This window comes from Lynx canadensis, chromosome B4, assembly GCF_007474595.2.
Source record: "Lynx canadensis isolate LIC74 chromosome B4, mLynCan4.pri.v2, whole genome shotgun sequence".
Classification (NCBI taxonomy): domain Eukaryota; kingdom Metazoa; phylum Chordata; class Mammalia; order Carnivora; family Felidae; genus Lynx; species Lynx canadensis.
Genome location: NC_044309.1, coordinates 43,292,153 through 43,317,883, shown reverse-complemented (window position 1 = coordinate 43,317,883; position 25,731 = coordinate 43,292,153). Strand labels below are relative to the sequence as shown.

The following is a 25,731-nucleotide window of genomic DNA, read 5'->3' as shown; positions in this document are numbered from 1 at the left end:
ACCCTCAGTTTGTTCTCAGTTTTTAAGAGTCTCTTATGCTTTGGCTCTCTTCCACTCTAACCTCTTTTTTTTTTCCTTCCCCTCCCCCGTGGGTTTCTGTTCAGTTTCTCAGGATCCACATAAGAGTGAAACTATATGGTATCTGTCTTTCTCTGTATGGCTTATTTCACTTAGCATCACACTCTCCAGTTCCATCCATGTTGCTACAAAGGGCCATATTTCGTTCTTTCTCATTGCCACGTAGTACTCCATTGTGTATATAAACCACAATTTCTTTATCCATTCCTGATACCCTAGTTCTATTTAATTAGGTAAATCATGAACTTCTGGATATGATTTGCTCAGTGACTTTCTTTTTGCAGAACTGCTGATGTATTTGTACCTAATGTATTTATCATTTGCGTCCTCGTGTGATGTAGACCTGATGTATTTACCATTTGTATCTTTCTAGGTTTTTGGTACAGTGAACAGTTTTACTTTCTCTGTTGAGCAAAGCAACCTCGTGTCCAACATACAGCCAGCCCCAGTTATGGTCTATGATTATTATGAAAAAGGTAGGCAAGCAACGCCCTTGCCCTAAAGCTACTGAACATGACCATGATATCTAGATCTAAGACTCCCTGAGCCACTAAATTTTCCGAAATCAACCTCAGTCATCAAATACTAAACAGTAACTGGTTTTACTTTCTATATTGCTTTTTTGCCCTCCCTGTTATATATTCAGACTGGGCCATTTTCGAGTTACCAAAGATTTTTGGCACCTAGAATCTTTTTGACATAGTGTGAGAAAGCGCCCCTTTAACTTGAAATACAAATCATTCGACACTTCCAGTCTCTTTGTTGCCCTTACCATTTCGTGCTACCTTTATGGACTTTGATTTGAGAAGGAGAGTGGACAATACTCTGAAATGTTATAGAAAACTCTTGATAGATTAGGTTCCAAAACAGTTGCTAAGATGTTGTAAGGACCATAAAAATTTTCCATGGAAGCTCAGTGCTATTAGTTTCTCATTGAATGTCACATGAAATTTGTCAAGTAGCATTTGAATTCCTGCTCCTGTCCTTTACTAATTGAATGTACTTCATCAAGCGCTTTAAACTTTAATACGATATTTTTGGATTTAGAAAATGGAGAAGTGATTGACCGTCTTAACAAAATTATTGGAAAGATAAGACCTAATGTATCTATATAGTCTGACATAATCTGATTATAGAAAGTAGGAAACTTAATAAGGGGCGGACTTTCTCTTTATTTTCCAGATGAATATGCCCTTGTTACTTACAACATCAACAGCGTTTCAGATTCCTCGTGAGAAAAAACAAAGCACCGGAAAAGGTAAGGAAATTACAAATATTGAAAATATATCTGCAACGAAAGCCTAAAAAGATAAAAACAATAGATGAAACAAAGGGAAGTCTGCCATATGTCACAGGGTTTGAGTAGCTATGTGTACTAAATGAGTATCTTGATAGTCAATAAGATTTTATTTCTTTCTTTAAAATAGCTTTAAAGAATTTCCAGCTGTATACGTGGCTTTTGTACATGACTCATTTTTTAAAGCCTCTCATCTTTGTTTTATAAGTTGATAAGTCATCAAATATAGATACGCATACATTTATACACATTCACGTATAGATTAGATGTGTGTGTGTATATATGTATGTTTGTTCAGCAATGTCTATACCTATCTATCCATCTATCTATCATCTATCTATCTCTCTCTCTATGCACACACAGTTATTTATTGTTTAACCTATGTTTTTAAATTCCAGATGGAAAGCTATTTACTTTGAATAAACTCATCTTTCTGTATCAAACCTGGAAGAAAGCCATGCATCACCTCCCATATTGAAGAGACCACAGTCGGGGCGCCTGGGTGGCGCAGTCGGTTAAGCGTCCGACTTCAGCCAGGTCACGATCTCGCAGTCCGTGAGTTCGAGCCCCGCGTCAGGCTCTGGGCTGATGGCTCGGAGCCTGGAGCCTGTTTCCGATTCTGTGTTCCCTCTCTCTCTGCCCCTCCCCCGTTCATGCTCTGTCTCTCTCTGTCCCAAAAATAAATAAACGTTGAAAAAAAAAAATTTTTAAAAGAAGAGACCACAGTCTTCTGTGACTTCTTATCAGATTGTATTTTTAATTGTCCTATAAAATGCTTTCATTTCTCATCTGAGTCTGTGAGTTTCTCTCCTTTCAGTACATTATATGTAATTTTCATCCTGGGAAACTTAGGACTTTCTTTGATAGCGGCTCTCATAATTTTCTTTACTGGTGTCAATTCTGAAGTCAAGTTTCTAGACGCTATGGTGTACAGACTATGGGATCCTCCAATATCCAGAGAAAGAGCAGGAAAGCCAGGGTCAGTGGACGTGAGGGAAAGAGATGAAGTTAAAGAGGACTTCATATGGGCTCAAGGAAATAAAAGAAACACAGGCAACACAAAACACACAGACTCTTCTCCATGAAAGATCATCAGAGAATAAGGGGAAAAGTACTTAGAAAGTCACAAATTAATTGATGGATTTATTAATTTCCTTTATATAATTGAGAGGGAAGTCCAATGGCATTTGATCTTTTGAAAAATTAATTTATTATACTGATTAATACAGGCTTATGACTCTGCTGAGCTACTACTACAAGTAAGAAAAAGATACAGATAAATTTTCCAGTTGCTGAGCTGAAAAAAAAAAAATGGAAACAGAGTATCCTGGACTCTACCAGTACCCCCAAAATTAAAAATATAGTGTTTTAAAAGAAAATGGTTAAACTTATTTTTGTAGTATCTCTGCCCAATGTATATTGCTCACAGTGCCTCAATTACAACTGGGCCCTTACTAAATGTTTATTAATTGATTCATCATACACTGTTGGGGTGAGTCCACAGGTGGTGCGACAAAAGTTTATTTCATTGGGTTAAGAATTGCTTTATACCTTCTCAGTTCGCTTGTTTTACCAAAACATGGCACATCAGACATGTAGATACGACATCAGTACTCCATGCTTTTAAAGACACCCTAGGCTCTATATAAATTCAAGAGTTACATTCAAGGAAAATATGACTCCTTGGTACATGGTAAAATAAGGGGAATTTACTTTGTGGTAAATAATGTCCCTATGTGGGAAACTTTTTTTTTTGTGCCTAAATAAAGAATTCGCAATCCTCATTTTACGTGGCACGTATTCAATAGTCCGCGGACATAATAAAATCGTTTCCCCAATTCTAAGGAGGCAAGGAGGGCACGATGAAGTCTGCTAATGGCTGTATTTCAAGGCACAGAGAAATTCTAGAATTTAATGTTTACTTTTCCAAAATTTCTTGGTGTCACAGTGAGGATGAGAGGTAACAGGGAACTGAGATCTATGTATCTTCTAAAGAATGAAAGACTATCGGTGAACAATATAGCTCTGTTATTTGCCCTTTGCATTGAAACCTCTTTCCAGTTTATGTTGGACAGAAAACCAAAATAATTTTCCTGGTCCACATTTCAATATAAAATGGGGCCTAAAGGAGGACCTGGGTGGGTCAGTGGGTTAAGAGGCTGACTCTTGATTCTGGCTCAGGTCATGATCTCACAGGTTTGTGAGATCGAGCCCCACATTTGGCTCTACGCTGACAGTATGGAGCCGGCTTGGGATTCTCTCTCTGCCCCTCCTCTGCTTGCACACGTGGGCGTGTGAACTCTCTCTCAAAATAAATGAATAAACAATTAATTAATTAATTAATCAATTAAATGGGGCATACCGGACATTCCAGTTTAGGAGTATTGAATGGGAAATGCCAAGTTTTGATGCGATTGTGTGTGTGTGTGTGTGTGTGTTTAAGAAAAGATCTTTAGTAAACTAGACCACCATGGAATATTTAACGGAGGATATACAGCTTTGATCTAGGTGACACTTGCATTATCAAAGCATCATATGACACTTGTCCCTCTTGCCCCTCTACACAAAAGTACTTGGACAACAGGAATAATTCATTCCATCGTGTTTTTATGTAGCCATCACGCTTTTTTGTGTTTGCAGTTTGATATGTTATGTTTACATTTAACTGGTACATGAAATACTTAACCCTCACATCCCCTTTACTGTCTTCTAGAAATCTCATCCTCTTTGGCCTCCTCCTCATTCTATCAATTTTTTCTTATTTCTCTTGTCTTGGCCTCTTGCCTTTTATTGTTTTATTTTCCTCCCATCATCCCTTAAGGATTTGATCCCCTCCCATAATATACACCTTTTCCTTCTCACTCTCTAGATACCAATTTGATCTTCTTCTTTTTGGCCCCACTTTCTTTCTCCAAACATTAAATAATATTTTTCATCATGATTCTAGCAAGCCCTCTTCTCTTCTCTTTATACATACTAAAAATCCTGTGATTTAATTTGCATCTATATTTTTTATGATTCCCAAATATATGCCTCTCTTTCTACATTTCAGCCCCGTGAATCCCACTGCCTACTGTACTTCTTTAGCCACATGTCCCACAGGCGCTTCAATAACATTCATTATTTACCCCCAAACTAGCTTATTTGACAGAGGTCCTTATCTCAGTGTGTGACAATATCATCGCTAAACAATTAATCTAAGTATCAACCTTAACTCCTTCCCTGTCTCATCTCTTGCATTTTACTTATTTACTGTTGATAATGGACCTGACCTATCACATGAATGATTCACTGATCCATTTGCTTTTATCCACGTTGCCATGTTGCCTTAGGTCAGACCACCAGTCTTGAGGGCACACATGTGCCAAAAATCTCTTCTAGATGGTGGGGCTATAGCAATGAATGAAAATAGTAAGAAATGGCTATCCTTGTGGAGCTTACATTTGAATGGGAGATATACACAATATATGTAATCTAATCAAACAATATATGTAGGCATAAAATTAACATCATAGAGAAGCAAAATATAGGAAATAGGAAGGTGATAAGTGTTAGGGGAAAGAAAAACTGTAGAGATGAGTAGGAGGACCCACAACATCCAAGGAGACAGGAAGAGGAGAAGGACTGAAATACTGAGTAGATTTAGGTTCGACCTCCTTAAGGCAGTGACATTTGAAGAAGGGTCTGAAGGAGGTGAGGGAGTTAACTACATAGATGTATCGGGGAAGAATCTTCCAGGCAGTGAGAGCAACTAGAAAAGCAGGAAGGGAGGAACATGTGGTAGAAACGTGTCTTCTGTGTTCACAGTGCAGCAACTACCTCAGTGTGACTAGAATTGAGAGAGCAGAGGGGAGCATATAGCAGGGAGGAAGGAGGTGGGAATCGTAGTGGGGAGTTAGATCAGGTAGGGCATTGAGGGTCACCATTGGGACTTTAGCTTTCCCATCTCTCCCAACTTTTCTTTCTTTTTACAAAAAACACGCATATATACACAAGATATGGTGGTCCTGGGGGAGACCCCCCAACACACACACACACACACACACACACACACACACAGCTTTCGGATGTAAAAGAGCAAGAGTAGAAGTGCGGAGATCTGGTAGATGCTATCATGTAATCCAGACAAAAGATGACAGTGGTTTGGACCAGAGTTTGTAGCAGTGGAGACGGTAAGAAGTGATCAGATTCTCAGTGCATTTGGAAGGTAAAACCAGTAGAATTTCCTCACAGATTGTATATAACAAATGAGAAAAAGAGTGGTCAGAAATTATTTCCATGCCTTTGGTCCGAGCTACTGGAAAAAAAGAATCGCCATCACCTGAGCTGGCTGTGACTGAAATAAGGTTGAAGGAGGAATTCGTGTTTGCACTTGGTGACTTTGTGATTTTTATATATTCAAGTGGAGATATCAAGTTGGAAACTGAACAATCGATACAGGAATTTGGGCGAGAGCTCTGGGTTAAAAAAAACTAATTTGGGAGAGATTAGAACCTAGAGAAGAGTTAATGAGAAGAGATTGCTCAGCAGTTAAGTCTGCTGTGAGTACTTGAACCTTAAGAGGTGGGTTAGGGGCAGGTTAAGGAAGAATCAGTAAATATGACTCTGAATGAGAGACCAGTGAAATAAGAAAACCAAAACAGTGTGCTCACGAAGGCCAAATGAAAAATGTATCAAGGAACAAGGGGTGATCGACAGTGTCGAGGGCTCATGATTAATCAAGTAAAAGAAATATTGCAAATTGATCATTTACCGACTTGGAAAAAAACATTACCCATAAAGGGACATCATAAACCAAAGTAAATTGCATTCATTCTTTAGGACAAACGTCTTAGAAGAGTCATGTTTTGGGAGGAGTAAATTTTTCCTAAACTTCCTAAGAGTCTGTGGTGTTAATAAAAAAAAAAAAAAAAATATGGATGCTGATCTCTTACCTAGACCAATTTAATTAGAATCTCTAAGGCAGGGGTATTGCCAAAAGTCTATTGGAAATGCAGAATGTCATGTTTTACCCAAACACATGGAAACAGAATCCACATTCAAACAAGACCGTCAGAGGACACACGTGCATCCGAAGGTTTGCACAGACCATCCCTGAATTCTTCCCTTGGAGAAATCTGCAAAAGTTAGCATAGCAATCATTCTTGCTGGTCCTCGATCTTTGAGAGCTTACACTCTCTCCCTGCTGTGCCAAATAACATCTCATCACTTATCTTGCTTACAACTGTCTTACTTCTCCTCTTCCCCAACCACCTGCAATATCTGAAATAAAACATGTTGGAGAATGCACCCTTCTGTGTTTGCGCTTGCTCGCCCAAGAGTATCCTTCCTTCTTCAATTTAGAGAACTTGTGTTTTGCTCCGGCCCCGGGGTGGTTTGGGATGAATCCTAATTTTAAGCCAATCACATTATCACAGTTCTCACTGTGAGTGAGTGGTGTCCATGGGTCAGGTTCCCTAGGTGTAGATTCTGGGATGGAGATCTGGGTGGAGGGGGTTTACTGAGGAGAGCTTTAAAGAACAACACCCGTGGAGGAGAAGAGAATCTGGATTGGAGAGAGAGAGGGGTTGAGCTGCGATGGGCCCCAACAAAAGTTTCAGCCCGCAGAAAGCTTTGGTGCTGGGATCGGCTTTTAGAATTCTCCCACTTAAGGCAAGGGAGCCAGGTCTTGATATCACGACAGTAGTGGTTATTGGATACCAAGCTTACCCTAAGGAGAAGGGGGAACTTGGATGAAAAGTCTCTCCGGCACTGAGGGAAATTTTCAGAGCTGAATTCATCGGAGAGCCAACAGTCGCCAACACGTCTAGAAGCTGGGATTAGGAGTATTTCTGTCATAGAGAAGAGTATCCCAGGTTGCTACTCTGGTCTAGCAGTGAGATACAAGAACCAGATCCGACTAAGGACCTAATACGGGGATGTCTTCTGGAACAGCATCTGGGATGGTTTTGCTCCTCGGTAGAAAAAGAGAAAGAGAGAGGGAGGGAGAGATTCGGGAGATTTAGGAGAAGAAAATTCTTCTTCTGCTGCCCCCTCCCTTTAAGATCGAGATATCACTGGGAATAAATCACCTTCGGTAGCGCAGAAGCCAAACTGGGACTAGAAAGGCAAGACGATGCTGACCCATCAAGTGGCAGAGCAGGAAGAATGACACAAAGGGACGAGCCGCTGAACCAGGGCCAATACCACCCTCCTCTGAATTTGTGCCACATGAGGTAAATGTTTGATATTTTTGAAGTCTCCATTAGTCAAGCATTCTGTTCCTTGCAGCTGGTGAAGATTTTCTCATCGTTGTTTCCCCAATTCTTCATCTTTTTTCCCCCGTCGTATCTTTCTAGAGAACTTGCAATATCTCCTTTTTTAAGTTCTTTCTTGATTCCTAATCCCGGGGAGATCATGTTGGAGAGGGGCCAGTACAAGGCTGACTGACTGACTGACACGAATCATCCATTGTTCACAGTATTGTTCTTTACAGCTAGAACATGAAGGATGGTGGGGCGAGTGCATGTGTGCGTGATATGTAGTCTCGGTAGGGACTTATCCTATGTGTTCTCTGTGCCAGGCACTGGGATAATCACTTTAAATATATTAATTTAGGGGCATCTGGGTGGCTCAGTCAGTGAAACGGCCAACTCTTGATTTCCGCTCAGGTCATGCTTTCGTGGTTCGTGAGATCGAGCCCGCATTGGCCTCTGTGCTGACAGCATGGAGCCTGCTTGGGATTCTCTCTCTCCCTCTCTCTCTCTGCACCCCCCCCCCCCGCACTAGCTCTCTCTCATCAGAAGTAAATAAACTTTAAATTAATTAATTAATTTATTTATTGAAACCCCCCCACAAGCTTATAAAGTTTCGTTATTATCATTCCCATTTACGGACAAAGCAAGAGAAACAACAGGGAATCTAAGTGACTTACTCAAGGTCACTCCTCTAGTAAGAACCAGGATCGAAACACTGGCTTGGAGGCCCCAGAGCCTTCACACTGTAACCGCTTTGCAAAGAAAGGGAGGAAAATTCCACACACACAACCCAAGTCCTTAACATACGACTATTTAAAAGACAGGGTGAGTAAATGGAGTTTCCCCTGGGCTACAGCAAAAATAGAACTTCATTTACGCAAAGGGGTTGTAGTTACTGCAAACCGGTCCCAGAGGGGTGCGTTTGCTCCCAGTCCCGCTCTGCCTGAAGGACTAAGTCGGCCGCGGCTGGCAGGAACCTTCTGGAAATTTTTATAACTTGCTTGCAAAACTTCGATGCCAAAATCAAAACAAGTTTACAGACACCTCGTTGTTTTCAGGAAGGGCAATTCAGAAGAGAACACCGTGAGCTCGCTCCCCCTGTCAGAGGCCCACCACAGGTACATACTCTGTGGTTCTGCGCACAAAGAGAGGTCTGAAGGGAGAACACGGGTGAATATTGCTTACCATCGACTGCCCGAAATGTCTGCCTGCTGGGGTTGTGGGTAGACTTCTCCTCAAGAACAGGTTCCACAGAGGAAAAGACAAGTTCTCATTTGTTACCTGACTCAGAGCAAGTTCCTGGCAGATCTCTGAGCCTTTTGGCCTCTGTCCTAACACTCAACGTTATGCAATAATGACAGTCAAGGTTTGCAAAAATGGTTAGGGTTCTTCCCAGAAGTTTCACGTTTTACCATTAAAATTTATAAACAACACCTGAGGAGCCCCACTTTAAAGAAAGTGAAACAGGGAAGGTGGGAAGGACATAGCACAAAACAGAAGTTATACTTCACAATCAGCTTTGGAACTGAGAATATATTTTCACTAAGATGGGAAACATAGGGGCGCCTGGGTGGCGCAGTCGGTTAAGCATCCGATTTCGGCCAGGTCATGATCTCGCGGTCCGTGAGTTCGAGCCCCACGTCGGGCTCTGTGCTGACCGCTCAGAGCCTGGAGCCTGTTTCCGATTCTGTGTCTCCCTCTCTCTCTGCCCCTCCCCCGTTCATGCTCTGTCTCTCTCTGTCCCAAAAATAAATAAACGTTGAAAGAAAAAAAAAATTAAAAAAAAAAAAGATGGGAAACATAATTTCGTCCTTTTCTTCCTTATTTTGACTTTTTGTTTAAGTTTATGTATTTTTAGAGAAAGAGAGAGAGAGAGAGACCAAACGAGGGGGGGCAGAGAGAGAGGGAGAGAGTCCCGAGCAGGTTCCACACCGTCAACGCAGAGCCTGACACAGAGCTCGAACTCACAAACTATGAGATCATGATCTGAGCCAAAATTGAGTCGGACACTTAACCGACTGGGCCACCCAGGCACCCTTATTTTGACTTTTCATGAGTATTTATTACCTGCTTACCTTTTAACAGTATCTATTGCCTATATATTTTAAATCCAATATAACTGAATTTAAGATGTCCTTGTATGTCGCATACACAAATATATTGAAATAAAAGCACACAGTATCAATTCATAATATTATTATAATATATTCACAAACATACAGACTTGGACTTATGTCTTGTTTATATCTCATTTTGACAATTACTGGACTCATTTTCTTGCTTTCGTAAAGGAAGTTGCTGCTGTTCTTTTGAAAACATTTCCCATAAAGGGAATCCCAAGATGCATTTTAGACCAGAGCCATGATCTTGAAATTAATGGCATTAGCTTAGATTCTGTTCGCACCTCTTTATTAGTAACTACAAGGAGGCCTTTTCCCAAATTTACTCTTTTATACTTCATGATGATTTCATCTCTGCTTTGCAGGATGAAAAATGAAAATTTCTATGTAAATAGAAAAAGAGGGATTTCCCACATGTTGGAAGGATTACACCAGTTTTGCCTGATGCAAAACCCAAGCCATCATTTTCTCCACTTTCTCCACACCCTGAACTTTACAAATGAAATCCTTCCTTGCTGGCGAAAGCTTTCCCAGGATAGAAGGGAATTTCCCCATGCGATGGACTGAAAATCAGAAGCCACCATTCTGCATTTCCTATGTAAACAACATTCTTTTTGTTTTAATTTATGTATTTACATTCAAGTTAGTTAACATACAGTGTGATATTGGTGAGTGCATACGACACCCAGTGCTTCTTAGTCATTGAATTTATCCTAAAAACCTTGTGTGTATCTGGTTTTTTGTGCACATACATTTCTGTTACTGTTACTGTTTCACATTTAAATTTCACACTTAAACACCTAGGTAACTTTTACCAAATTTAGAGGGTGTGTTTGAGAGAGACACTCACGCACATGTGCACGCGCACACATTTACACACAACGTCTACCGTGCAAAATTCACTTTGGAGGTCCGCGAGGGACATCTCAAAGCAATAAGCAATCGTAGTCTCAGTCAGATGCAACTGAATTACAATCAGAGGCAAATATAAATAACATTAAGAGGATCATTTTCTAAGTTATTATAATTCCATGAAGAGAGAGAAAATAAACCATAATTCCAAACATGAGCCCCAGACACGAAAATTATAGGGTAGATACTACAAATTTTAGTTGCTAATTGTCAATCTAGAGAATTCTCATATGGGGAAGTCAGTTGAGCAGGCTTAATGGTAGATATATATTTATTTATCAGAGGGGTATGCATTCCAATGTTTCATAATTATGATTGTCTCCACCAAATCAGATCAGATTACATGCATGGGTTTAAGTATAAACTCAATTCACCTTATTAATAAGAAGTGTTATGCGAGGTTTTTCTCTCATTTAACAAACTGAAACACTTATAGCAATTACCTTGTGTTTTTGAAACTCTTCATGTTGAATGTCCTCTTATGGATGTTAGATTTCAAGCATCCAAATTATAATATGGTAAAAAAGTCTTAGAAAGCATTTGACTTCCAGGTATGCCGGCTGCTGCCATGATTGTGTTCTGCATTTTGATTAACAAAGGTGTTCTAAATGTAGACACCACTTTGGAATCACAGCTTAGAGTGAGTGTTATAACACGGGGCAAAGAAATCCCAAGGAATCAGTAACGGAAAAGCATGGAGGGAGGTAGATTTTTGTTGTCGCTTTTTATAAGGGATAACATAAAGGATCACCAGTCCGAAACTAGATCCCATCTGTGATAGAGAGAAGCATGAGGTTAAAGGCATAAAGACAGTCTTCATCAACTAAATGGGACCAAATTTCTTTAGGTTTGGCCAAAATCTTTAAGGTAAAGAAATATACAATACAAGGCTGTCTTTTTTTAGAAAGAGGTGAGTGAAACTATAACAAGAAGAAAACGCCAAGTCGATGCCTCATGAAGTTGACCATACCGTGCGTCAACCTTGTAAAAGAAAAAGGTAAGCGATTCAGCCAACAGAATTGAGTTTATTAAAAAAAAAAAAAAAAAAAAATGAGTTTATTCAAGAATAGCAGAGGGATTGCAATTCGAGACAAGCAAATTATGGCCAACCATAGACAAGTCCAGAGAACAAAGGAGGAGAGCATCCTTTTATAGAGGAAAGGAGGAAGGTGAAAGGAGTCGTTTTGAGCAAAAGTGTATTGAAGGAAAATGAGAGGTCGAAGCCGTGGTGACTTCTCATTGCCACCAAAAGAAAATGATCCTACTTCCTGCTGGACTATGCAAGCTGGGACAAGTGCAGGTGCCTAAAAGCCCTCCTTTCGTGGCTTGCCAACTGCCATTTGACTTAGGTTTCCTTAATATATTTTTATATCTGAGCTCTAGATAATTACTGGCTTTAGTCCTTTTCATTGTCTGGAAGGTGCAACAGTCAGAATCCAGCAAAAAACACTATTGATTGGAAAGGTGCATCTTTCTGCATTAAAAGGACAGTGTCTAACTCTGGATTACACTGTCTAAAAGAAGATTACACTTCTAAAAAAAGAAAAAAACACAGAAAAAGAGATTGGATTTGTGGGTACCAGAGGTGAGGGATAGGGGATGGGGGGTTGGAAGAAGGTGGTCAGAAGGTACAAACTTCCAGTTAAAAGATGATTAAATACTAGGGATGTATTGTACAACATGAGGACAATAGTTAACGCTGCTGTACGGTGTGTTTGAAAGCTATTAAGGAAGTAAATCCTAAGAGTAAGAAAATAAGGACGTTTTTCTTCTTTTTCTCTTTTTTTGTATTTATATGAGATGATGAATGTTAATGAAACAATATGGTAACCTTTTCATAATGTATGTTAAGTCACATCATTATACCGTATACCTTAAACTTACACAGTGATGTATGTCAATTATATCCTAATAAAATTAAAAAAAAACAAAAGAGTACTTACTTCAAACACACATAAGGTGAGTTCAATGAATAGCAAGAAGTTTTCTTTCTTGCTAGAATTAAACTCTCCTACTTTACTCCCTAAGAATATGCTCCCTTGTGAGCAGAGGCAAAATTCTATGGAAAATCTGAAACTGACTAACAGCCATAAGTAATTCAAAAGGGGCTTTTATTAATTTATTTTAATTATTATTTATTTTAATTAATAAAATATTAATTAACTATTTGATTATTATTTATTTTAATTAATAAAATATTAATTGCATATTTAAAATAGCATTAGCGTTTATTAAAGGCTTGTGATAGTCTAACCATTGGAAAGTTAGCCATGAATAAAAACATACCAGCTGTGCCTTTGAGATTCTGACAGTCACGTGCAGGCATAACATAAAAGCAATCATTTATACGGGAATATGATATTCTATAATGGAGATATCTACCTGGAGTAGATACCTATCTACCTGGAGTCTAAAACAGTGTCAACTAATTTCATCTGGAGAATCATGAAAGTAGAGCTGGCAGAAAGAAATTCATAGGGAGACATTCTAGATAGAGGATTTGGCACGTTATACATATTCATGGAGAGGTAGAGTGTGTGGTTCATGTAAGAAATTGCTCATGTTTTCATGGAAATTAGCAAAGAGTGTCTTAAGGGAAGTGGAAAGTGCTGAAGGGTGGCTAGTTAAGGACTTCTTAAGAAGAAACTTGCTAAAGAGTCTGGGATTTATCCTGTAGGTAATTAGGGACCATTAAGGAGTTTTTAAAGAGGACGTGATATTATTAATTTACCTTTTTTGGGGGAAAGTTGATCTATTGGCAGCATAAAATGAGTTCCTGCTGTTTTCAATAAAAAGGCAGTATTCGAGGCAGAGCCCAGCAAAAGAAATCCTTCGTGACCCGTGATGACATCACAGCCATCACGTGAGTGGCTTCCAAGAGTTTCTTACTTGGCAATGCTCTTGGAATGGAAAAGAAGATAATACAATGCAAAAAAAGGGGGGGGGGAGGGGTAATGCTTCAGTGTCCTGCCAAGATACCTTTATTTCACAGATCACAAGGCCTTGATAAGGTTTACCTCGCTCCACTCAGATTCATCTTTCCATGTTTCCCTAACTGTGAATGCTAAGGTGATGTCTTTATCTCCCAGAAGTCTTCTTATGGTTCTATGGCAAATTGCTCCCACGACCTTCCTGACCTCTGTCTACTTACCAAGGAATAAAAAGAGATGTACCTTGAAAAAGTATTGGGGTGGGGGACACATTTAGACTGCCGTGACCTCGTACGTGACCACCATTATCTGGATTTTGATATTTGGACATTCATCTCGCCCTCTTCTTCTGCAAAATTACAGAAGACATAACATCAACCCACACTAAAGATTTTACAGGAAGTTACTGATGGCAAAGTAGTTGCCACTTTAGCCATTTAAAATTCTTAAGACTCGTAAATCATCCAGATGCTGCTTCTAACTTTACGTTTTCCAGCTTTGCATTTGGCATTTACCATACATGGAAATTCCCTACGTTTGTAATTAATGAATTCTTGGAGAGCCGGTTTCACTAGAATCATCTGCCTGGCTGAAAAACTGAATATGAGCTTAACTCTTCTGGAGTGTTATCACCGCTTCTGCCCAAATTTGCCAAGGACAAGGAAAAAGCAAACAATGAAATTTCACTCAGCGATCAGAAACAAGGACAGGCTGACGAATGTATTTGCCTGCGCTCTTACAGGCAGTGACAACAGGGTAGGCCTCGAGAAATTTACAGTCTATTTCACCTTGTATAATTTCCTTGAGTCCCGAAATTCTGTAGCAAGAGCTTCAGTGCATTTATTTAAAGTGTTTATCCTGGGGCGCCTGGGTGGCGCAGTCGGTTAAGCGTCCGACTTCAGCTCAGGTCACGATCTCGCGGTCCGGGAGTTCGAGCCCCGCGTCGGGCTCTGGGCTGATGGCTCAGAGCCTGGAGCCTGTTTCCGATTCTGTGTCTCCCTCTCTCTCTGCCCCTCCCCGTTCATGCTCTGTCTCTCTCTGTCCCAAAAATAAATAAACGTTAAAATGTTTATCCTGCTAGAACACAAACTTAAGACAACGAGCTATTTTCTTTATGGAAACTCAACAAATTTTCGTGTTTTCCTTAAAAATACAGACTCACAGGTAAAGAGAGAGAGAGAGAGAGAAAAGAAATGCTCATCAAAAACTTGAAAGATGTTTTAAGCTCCGAAAACAACCATCTAAATGTCATTGCATGAGGAAGGGAAGGTTATTTGCACTTACCCCTAGGAGCCCAGAAAAAACAATAGGACTGTCTAGAAAAGAGTATTATGTTTATACTGACAAGTATTGTCATTCTATCAAGAGAGTTTTACCCTATTTTGGCAATTTTGTGCTATCTGGTTGTTATTTCACTAGAAATATCTGTGAAGTATATGATTTTGAAAGTGTTGAGGTGAGTGTGTGTGTGTGTGTGTGTGTGTGTGTGCATGTGTCTAAATCCCACTCTATCTTCATAGTCTTAGTGAATGAAAATACCCCCTCATATTTTTCAACTGACAAAAATGTTCCAGTTTTCATAGTTTTAAAGCTGGCAAACTGAGTGTACTATAAGCTATTTATGCTATGGCCCGATGGGGACTAGACTTTATTCCACAAAAAACACATGTCATGAGATCATGACCTGGGCGGAAATTAAGAGTCAGGCACTTAGTCAGGTGCAAGAGTCAGACTGAGTCACCCACACACCCCCGAATGAGTTTTAAATTGAGATTTTCAAGAACATATCTCTTACAAGAAGGGTGCCCTCTTATAAAAAAAAAACAGTAATAAAATGTATCTGTTGTGATCTAATATTACGTAGCTGTCTCACATGTTTCACACAGTGTTAACACAATTCTAAAACACCTATTTTATTCTGTTGTAAGTTTTAAAAGAAGGAAAAATGCAGTATCATTAAGGTGAGTCTACGTGGAAAATACACACAAGGTGTAAGCCCCCAAACCATGAACCAGTTTAGATACTGTTTCTATAATTCATTCATAATGAAGTTGTTTTTATCTTAGGACTTTTCTCTTAATTTTCTTTAAGGAGCATGTGTTATGTAATGTTAAACTTCTATAATAAAATATAATATCACCTAAACCATTTGAGACTATAAAAAGCATTTATTCATTATTCAATAGAAATCTGTCCTTCAGGAGCGCCTGAGTGGCTCAGTCGGTTGAGCGTCCGACTTCAGCTCAGGTCACGATCTCGCGGTCCGTGAGTTCGAGCCCCGCGTCAGGCTCTGGGCTGATGGCTCAGAGCCTGGAGCCTGCTTCCGGTTCTGTGTCTCCCTCTCTCTCTCTGCCCCTCCCCCGTTCATGCTCTGTCTCTCTCTGTCTCAAAAATAAATAAATGTTAAAAAAAATTAAAAAAAAAAAAGAAATCTGTCCTTCAAATCAACAGAGAATAATGTAGTAATAAAATACCAGGTAGAATTTCCATTTTTTAATATGGTTAAAAAAATCAACGAACTGATTGAACACTTGTTACGTGCTGGGTAAGCCGACATATGGTAGCAATACAAAGGTGATTTCGTGATACAAAACTCATAAGCAGGAAATGGATCAGGGAGCCCAAATAAAAATATTTATAATTTATAATTTACCATGGTAACTGCTGTATACTGGCATGGACAAAGTATAGTGGGAAAAGTACAGTTGAGAAAAAATAAAATGACTAATTCTTCAGGCAATAGAGAAATGTGTTTAATGGGAATGTATAGGAGTAAATTTGGAGAGATAAAGGATAAGGCAGTTAAGTAATACACAAAGTCTTCAACAGCGCAGATTCAGTTGTGTTTCGGAGAATTAAAGGGGCCGTCCCATGCTTCTAATGGTAAAAGAGAAAGTGGCCCCTTGTATGGAAGGAAAAGGGCAGAATGCATCATATTTATAGCAATGAAAGAAGTAAAGCTAATTCTAAAGAAGGAATAACTATAGGAAAGACGTGTCCTGTGGCGTCAGTTTAGGTGGCATCCGAAGAATGACTGGATAGGAGCTTTTGGAAGACGGCCAGGCCAGGACTCGAACAACAAACAATGTGTGACCGGCTCCCTATCAAGGTATGAAGACACGGACATTTACGCAATGGGAGGCTTTCATCGGAGAAGAGATAAGATCAGGAAGTTAGTTTTCGAAAGGTTAACACTGATAACTATGGAAGAATTAGCTGATCCAGTTAGAGACTTTTGCAGGAGACCAAACAAAAGAAGATTATGTCTTAAACAAAGACAATGAGTAAATGGTGTTAGAGCAAAGGAGAAGTCGATTGTATGTCACAGATGACAATAATCTAATGCCTTCTGATTTATCTAATTAATTTCGTAAGAAAGTTCTTAAGACACAAAAAATAAACACTTTCTTTACCTTACCTTTATTTCCTTCTCAGGGGGTGTGTTGAGTTGTGTCTCTAGATGATCATTTGAAGCCTGTTGAAGAAATTGTAAGTTATAATTGGAAATACGTAGGTATTCATTATGCACATTTTTGTTTCTCATGTCTTAAAAGTAATTCACAAAAAATGAGGTAGGCTAGTCTAAATTATTGATTCTGTATTCCTAGTAGCCTTAGGACCCATTAGTCAGTGGAGCATGTGACTCGATGGTAAGGTCATGAGTTGGAGCCTCATGTTGGGGGTAGAGTTTATTTTAAAATAAAAACAAGTAGGGGCGCCTGGGTGGCGCAGTCGGTTAAGCGTCCGACTTCAGCCAGGTCACGATCTCGCGTTCCGTGAGTTTGAGCCCCGCGTCAGGCTCTGGGCTGATGGCTCAGAGCCTGGAGCCTGTTTCCGATTCTGTGTCTCCCTCTCTCTCTGCCCCTCGCCCGTTCATGCTCTGTCTCTCTCTGTCCCAAAAATAAATAAACGTTGAAAAAAAAATTGAAAAAAAAATAAAATAAAATAAAAACAAGTAAATAAGTAAATAAATAAAATTCACTCCTTGTCTTCTTTCTTTCTCTCTCTCTTGGGTGAGCAAAGTTAAATATATTTCCCAATTCCTACAAGGTTCCTAATTTACTGAACCCTTACTACATATAAAGCAACGTGCTAGCTAAGGTGAAATCAAAATATAGAGAAGATACTGTTTCCCCCTCAAAATGATGTCATAAGAAGTACATGGAGACGAATATAAATAACCACAATCAAAGTGACATTAGGAAAGTATAAATAAACAAAATGTATTTCTGTATCCTTGATATCTGGAAGAATAGGACTTGGCATATAGTAGTCTCTTAATATTATGTAATGAATAAATTATATAATGAGTAAATATTACATAATGATTGAATTATGTGATAAGTAAATGAAAGCCCTAGGGATGCTTCATATTTTAGTTATCAAGGAAGTTATTACCTTAGGTCTGTGTCCCCAGAGTCAGATTATGAGACAGAAAGAAATAGGCCAGTGAGTTATTAAGAAAGTGCTCCCAACAGAAACCAAAAAGAATGCGGAGGAAAGCAAGACAGGGACAAGAGGAAGCCAGTCAAGTGGGCAGTTGATTTTGGACAGTGTCTTAACTTCAACCTGATCTGGCCGGAAGCTCCAAGGCATAAATTACACTTCAGTTCATTCCACATTGAGGTAAGGTAGCTAGGTTTTTATACTGTAGCACCAGGCAGTTACAAGTGATGGGCGATTCCCAAGGTCGAGGTAAACCCTTAGGGACTTGCCAACGGGCCCAAGGACAGGCCTCTTAAAAAAAGTTCACAGATGCGAGCTGTTAGAAGCAAGCAAAGCACAGTGAAGCTGGGAGTAGGACAAAGGGCTAGTAAAAAGGGATCTAGGACATGTAGGTGGGGCATTGACCCTAACAGCTACGTGCATCACCAGGCAGATGAAATTTAAGAGACCTTAGAGAATAGAGATGATCAGTGTTTAAATTAGGGATAGGAGGATATTGTGAACAGAGGAGCAATGTTAATGAAGGCACAAGGGTGGAGAATCAAGAGAACCTTGGGACTAGTAATAATCCAGCTTTGCTGAAACATACAACAAACAGGAAGTCACGGTGAAAAAACCTTGGAAAGGAGACTTGGTGCCGTGTTGTGAAGGCTCTTGATTTACAGTTAGTCATAAAGGCGCCCTTTGTGATTAGAGAAGAGGGATAAAATGATTGGGGAAGTGTTCCAATGGCATTACTCATTATTTATGCTAGGATGGTAAAAGAGGGAAGTGTTTGTATTCATTCAGGAAAGTGACCCCACCTTACAGAAATACTGCGGAATTATTTTAGAGCTACTGATCCACAGTTAAGGGACTAAATAACAAGAATATCGTGAGGCTACTCTAAAACGAGATTTTTGTCAACTTCCAGTTACCCTCGGAGCCCGTCCTTGGCTGGTGTGAAATCACCATGGAGATGCTCTCGGAAAAGAAAACACGTTATTGCTTCTCAGGGGGAGGGCCAGATGTAGTAAATAATAGCTATGGAGATGTTATCCACCAATGATAAGAAAAATAATAAAAATCCGTCCCGTTTTGGAAGGGCATGATTATTAAATAGCACTTTCACGTGTGCATTTCTTCCTTGCCTCCTTCCCTATCCTTTGTTATTATTTCAGCATCCTCCACCTGGTATGTCTTTATCCCCTAGTTCAGCCTATAATTTTCGTGTAGTTCTCTGCTAACCTAGGATCCCCATCATAAGTTCTTTTTGTGGTATTTGGAATCCCGTTTATATGATGGTTTCTAAAGCTTCACCTCTCTTTTTAAGGCACGTTTATGCTTCAAAGCACTCTGTATAAAAGGACTGGAATTAACATTAGTTATGGAAGAATGTACTCCCTTTTTGTTGTCTCATAAAATCCTCATAAAATTTCTATTTTGGTGTCATTATTCCCATTCTACAGACAAAAATATTGAGACTCACTTTGCCAACACTAATACCTGAGAAGTGATGGATTTGGAATTCAAATACGCAGTTTTCTAAGCAACTCCAAAATTCACGTAGTGTCCTCTGTGTCCTCTGAACATCATTTATTAATAGCAAACATAACAAAAGCCCATGGTTTGTTAAGGGGAAAATAACCTCTATATGAACACTTATGTTATTTTTTTTCTTTTTACTGACAGTGTCCCCCAAATGACTACGGATGTGCCAGAAAACGTCTCTGTTGTGGACCCTGAATTCAAAGTTGGTGTCTGTGCCTTGTCAGTTTAAATTGCACACAGTAAAATAACGCATTTACAGAGTAAGATGAAGACAACTAAAAAGAAATATAGAAATATGTAGCAGGCAAGGGGGAAAACGTGTGAAATGGTAGTGCTGATTTTATGAATTCTTGCTATATGTCAGTAATTATTCACATATGGGTTGTGGCACATGGTTTTAGGTAATAGTTTAAGACTATCGGGGCGCCTGGGTGGTTCAGTCGGTTAAGCGTCCGACTTAGGCTCAGGTCATGATCTCACAGTTCGTGAGTCCGAGCCCCGCGTCGGGCTCTGTGCTGACAGCTCAGAGCCTGGAGCCTGCTTCACATTCTGTGTCTCCCTCTCTCTCTGCCCCTTCCCTGCTCATGCTCTGTCTCTCTCTGTCTCAAAAATAAATAAACATTAAAAAAAAAAACTTTAAAAAAAAAAGACTATCAACTACTGTCTGATTTCCATCACGACATAATACAGTGATTTGCACTGTCTCATACCACAGAGATTCAATTAATTAAAATTAAATAAAATTTAAAATCCAGTCTCTTGGTTGCACCAGCCACATTTCAAGTACTCACTAGCCACGTGTGAATTGGAAAGCACAGGTATAGAACCCAGAACATTCTCATCATTCTAGAAAGTTCTATTGGACAGTATCATGTGATTGACTCCTTGATTAAATCCTTACACGTTACATGATTAAAGAACAAAACTGTAGCTCAGAATTCTTAGAAAAAGCTATGAGCAGAGCTGGAAGTGACTCTTGGGTAATGCTGATGCACTGTGTGGAGGGGATTAAAGGCAGACAGGGACTTTGGCGCAAATAACAGGGCACTTTATTCGTGTATGATGGAGTACTAGCCAGGAAGTTCGAACTAATTTCTTCCCCCCGCCTCACTAAGTGCAGAAGCATTCGCAGGGCCTGTGTAACCAGCAATGACAGCTAACTAGTGTGCAAACAGAAAGCATTGTCTCCTCAGACCTGATGCGAGGATTAATTATTTCTCTACGAACCAAATCTCATGTCTATTACATTCCTTTTCCTTTTCTTTTGGATAATTAGAAAGAAAAAGTACCTGGTGATTGCTAGTGATAAGGACAGTCTCATTCTAATAATATAAAATTCCATGCTAAACTTCCAGGTTAAAGCCTAGCCCACTCTCTAGCTTCTCTGCTTTAGGCTGGAAGTCCGTAATGGTCAAGAAGGGGCATGGCCGACCTTTTTATATCCCTATCGTGTGCTTCACCTCCAGAGTTGGAGCCACAGGAGGCAAAAGAAGTACCAGAAAGGAAAGTCCCATTTTAATCAGGTGGAGAAGGCAGGACATTGCCAGCTTTGCTGGAAATACCCCTGGGCAAAGGAAATCCCCAAAACCCAGGACGAGGTACCACCAACCATGCTTGGCTGAATGTGAGCATCTGTGTGGTCTTGTTGGAGAAATCTTGCAATTAGCAGACACGTACTCTGAGACGGGCCCCAAACATAAATGGTTGAAGACTCTAACAACTTGAAATAAAAGTATTTAGCTGAAAAAAAAAAAAAAAAATTGAGGAGCTAATACCTGAGAAAACGGTTGGAGACCAAATAGAACAAGAACTTAGAAATAAGTAAGATTTGTATACTCAGAAATGAAGGGGCGACGTGTCTTTTTAAAATACTCAATGAAAGATCTTGGAATTCAGCATATCGGTTTTTAAAATAAAAATGTATAGATGGACTGATTAGGAGAATGGATAGCACTGAAGAGAGAATTAGTTCGTCGGAGGATGAAACCAGAGAATTGTCACAGAATGTAGCCCAGAGGAACCTACTGTCGTTCCTTACAGACAATTTTGTTCTTTGCCTTTTCTACCCATTATTTAAATTTTTTAACAATTAAAACATGTATGTAATCTGTGTAATTCAAAATAAAGGTAATTTATACCTTTTTAAAGTAAACAAGAAACAATGTATGCTCATTATAGCATATTTTGGAAATGAAGAAAAGCTGAAAGGGGCGCCTGGGTGGCTCCGTCAGTTAAACGTCCGACTTCAGCTCAGGTCATGATCTCACGGTTCGTCGGTTCAAGCCCTGTATCGGGCTCTATGCTGACAGCTCAGAGCCCGGAGCCTGCTTTGGATTGTGTCTCATCCTCTGTCTGCCTTTCCCCCACTTGTGCTCTGTCTCTCTCTGTATCTCAAAAATAAATAAATGTAAAAAAAAAAAAAAATTAAAAAAAACAAAAGCTGAAAGATGCAAAATATTATCCTAAAAACTTAAAGCCAATGATCATTTTCTTTCTTTTTTATTAGTATTTTTTCTGCTTATATTGTGCTTTAGCTAGTTAGACATATGGCCTCTACATGTTATTGCTAACTTTTTAATTAAAATCTATCTTTGTCTAAGGCATTTAACTCAATTTAAATCACATTGTTTTAGATTTCCTCCAGAAAAATAAAACTTAAAGTAATTAGCTATTTAAATATAAGTGCACTAATGGTTTTAGCCACCAAAGAAAGGTTTCACAACAGGCTGCACAGATTAGTAACGCCATTAATCTCTGTAATTTTATTGTTTTTATTTTCCTTTGTTAGATATATAACAAAGGGCAAACCTGCAAAGGGAAACATTCAGCTTAGTGGGTGCAAGGAACCTACTCCTTACTGAAAGTAGCTCAGATGGGGTGCCTGGGTGACTCAGTTGGTTAGGTGTCTGACTTCGGGACAGCTTGTGATCTTACAGTTCGTGAGTTCAAGTCCCGTGTCGGGCTCTGGGTTGACAGCTTAGAGCCTGGAATCTGCTTCAGATTCTGTGTCTCCCTCTCTCTCTCTGCCCTGCTCTCCCTTGCTCTCTCTCTCAAAAATAAATAAACATTTTTCAAAAACAAAACTTAAAAAAAAAGAGAAAGGAAAGTAGCTCAGGAAATTGAAAATAAAGAATTAACCAAAAAGTATTTATGTCAACAACTCAGAGATAACAGTGATTAATTTTTGGCATATTTTCCTTGTGTCTTTTTTTCTTGGCTGTGTAAACATAATTGAGATCATCCTGTACTGAATTTTTAGTCTACCTTTTTTAAAACCTCACGTTATCTATAATGACTTTGCCATATTATTAGAATAATTTAAAAACAAGAAATTGATACCTTTGTAATATAGTATCATATGGATAAGCCACAACTTAGGACTCTTGTTGAACTTTCCGTAATGTTAAAGGAACTCAAAATTATGTTGTATAAACATTCTTACAAATAATTTTTGCCCCTGCGTCATTATTCACGTAGGATAGGTGAAATTTTTAAAGTTCTAAGATGATGTCACCAGACTGATACCTAATAAAGTCATGCACGTGTATAATCCCATCACATATGCAGCGTCTATCCGACTTATAGCACTGTCAGCAGCATTGAGTAATGGAGGTATTAAAACAAAAATCTTCACAAAGAGCAACAAAGGGGATGCTTCACATCCCTTTTGATTTCTAGGACGAGTCCAGAAAACAGATGTTTTTTTGTACAATTATTTTCAGTTTCCATTTTCTCCTTTGTAATTGCCCTTGAAACTTTTGCGTCTACTTTGATTTTATTTATAACCAATGCTATGGACCTAGAATTTATTTCAGTGTATTGTACGATCTGTACATGATTTATTTCTAAATAGGTGACCACTTACCCAAAACCTCTTGTTCATTAATGCTGTCTGTCCCGACTGAGTTTTGAGGCCAACTGTATTATGTTGCTTACTAGCTTCTCTGTTCTGTTGATTGACCTGCCTTTCTATTTTATACTCTACTCTTTTAATTACTGTAATAACGTAGCACACATTTCCCGCGCTACTTTCTACGTTATTTCTAGGGTGAGGGTGAGGATGAGGTTGGATGAGACCTTTGCAGAATATTCTGTGCTTCCTTTGATTCTAAAGATCTCCATAGGCCCATAGTTATTTTTAAAAATTGGGTTCCTGCTCCTATAAATTCCCTGGACTTTTGGGTTTTTTTTAAATTTTTTTTTAATGTTTTTATTTATTTTTGAAGGACAGAGAGAGACAGGGCATGAGCTGGGGACAAGCAGAGAGAGAGGGAGACATAGAATCCAAAGCAGGCTCCAGGCTCTGAGCTGTCAGCACAGAACCAGATGCCGGACTAGAACCCACGAACTGTGAGATCATGACCTGAGCTGAAGTCAGGTGCTTAACCGGTTGAGCCACCCAGGTGCCCCGGTTTTTTTCATAAATAAAAGATCAAGATAAATTTTAAAATATTGTAATGAACAAAATCCTATTTTCCTGATGTTATAAGCAGTACCTTTTGAAGACATGAAAAACCTCAGCCCGAAAGTGTGGAAATAAAGCAACCAATCTGAGTTTTCACGATTTTTCTTTTATTACGATGAAATGTAGTCCTTCCTCTGAATTCTGTGTTACTGGCATGTCACCCCTATGCTTTATTCAAGGGGAAGAGAATAATGAAATCTCTCTCGTGGCAAATGTTACCGATACGCTGCAGGAAGCTGGTTAGCCCAAACTCAGCACGTAGCCCACTGGCGATACTCAAAATTTGCTTCTTATGACTGAAAACATTTTACCCCAACAAGCAGTAACTGGAAGTAGAACTAGATGTTTGCAGCTACCACAAAATAATGCTCTTATGTATCTTTCTTAACAGTCAAATCACACTTTGTATGGGCAACTGTATAAAAATTAAAATGTATATGTTGAATTTGCCCTTTGAGCTTTTCAGCACAGACAAGAATCATTGCTGATTTGTCTCCAGTGATGAACCCATCTTCATATGTGTTTGCACATTAGTTTGTGTGCATGGTGGGGGGGTGGTCATCGAGAGGACATGAGCACTGGTTGACCTGTAAGCTCAACCTTCTTGGTTGGAAACTCCTCAACCTTTCCTCTGTCCAAAGACATGGCCTTGAGACAGTCATGTGGTGTTGAGAGCTTCTGGCTGGTATACATGACTGAACCCAGGTAAGACCTCCACATAAACTTTGGGGCGCCTGGGTGGATCGCAAAGTTAGGCGTCCGACTCTTCACCTCAGCTCAGGTCATGATCTCACGGTTCGTGAGTTCAGACCCACAAAGGGCTCTGTGCTGACAGCGCGGAGTCTGCTGGGAATTCTCTCTCTGTCGCTCTCTGCCCCTCCCCCCCTCATGCTCTTTTTCCTTCTCAAATTAAATAAATAAACTTAAAAAATTTTTAAAAAAATGCCACATACACTTTTAAGATTTGGTGGATGGGTGCGGGGACTCATCCGTCCTGCGGTTGCCCAAGACAAGCCTCGTGTGTAAGTCCCCTTGTTTATTAAACTGACCACCTACAATCCGGAGTGACTTGCCTTTTTCTGTGGTGTCTCTGTGCCCTCCACGTATGAGGGACTGGTTTCAGATTTTACCCGAGAAGTGCCCGAGGGGATTGTGAACCAATTGGTGAGGCAGCCAGGAGACTGAAGAAATGGGCCTTGGGAAAGAGGCATCTGGGGGTGAAATCCCATAATGGCCACCTACCGCTGTGTGGGAAGGGGTGGCTTCTGTGTTAGATGCTTGTGGACCACAGTGTGAGTCCTGGGACACCGTATAAATACCAGCTCCTGATACAGTACACTGATACCCACGCTGAGTCCCGCTGTGGGACAAGACCTTACGATGAGGGGTAATCTTTTGCTGATCTGGGGGAGCCCGACAAATCCTGGGAACAGACACAAGCTGTGAGAAAGACCAGAGACAGAGAAGGAACTCAGAAAGCCAAGGGGCTATCCTGATCGGCTGTAAAGGGCCAGGTGAAAAAAATAAAATAAAACGTGGTTCACCTCATTGCTGTGGGGACTCCATCTGAACAAATGGCCAATCTAACGCTGTGTTGGTTGTCCTGTGGGAAGCCTTAAAGCCTGAACAACAGTTCAGACCCGCTGCACCTGCCTCTGTCATCTCATCTGCTCCAGCAGGGGCCTCAGGGATACTGCGCTATTCCAGGTGGGTGCCT

General features: G+C 39.8%; 1 protein-coding gene across 2 annotated transcripts in view; it reads left to right on the top strand.

Moving 5' to 3' along the window:
- The window catches only part of LOC115518323 (ovostatin homolog 2-like), a 56,280-nt gene extending 54,212 nt beyond the window's left edge, over positions 1-2,068 (top strand). The window contains exons 34-36 of one of the 2 annotated variants that reach the window (XM_030321759.2): positions 452-554; positions 1,261-1,336; positions 1,774-2,068. In XM_030321759.2, coding sequence (XP_030177619.1) covers positions 452-554; positions 1,261-1,313 — 156 coding nt within the window. In that variant the 3' untranslated portion in view covers positions 1,314-1,336; positions 1,774-2,068. The remainder of the gene's footprint in view (positions 1-451; positions 555-1,260; positions 1,337-1,773) is intronic. The other variant, XM_030321760.1, reaches the window with a different exon arrangement.
- Positions 2,069-25,731: the final 23,663 nt, after the last annotated feature.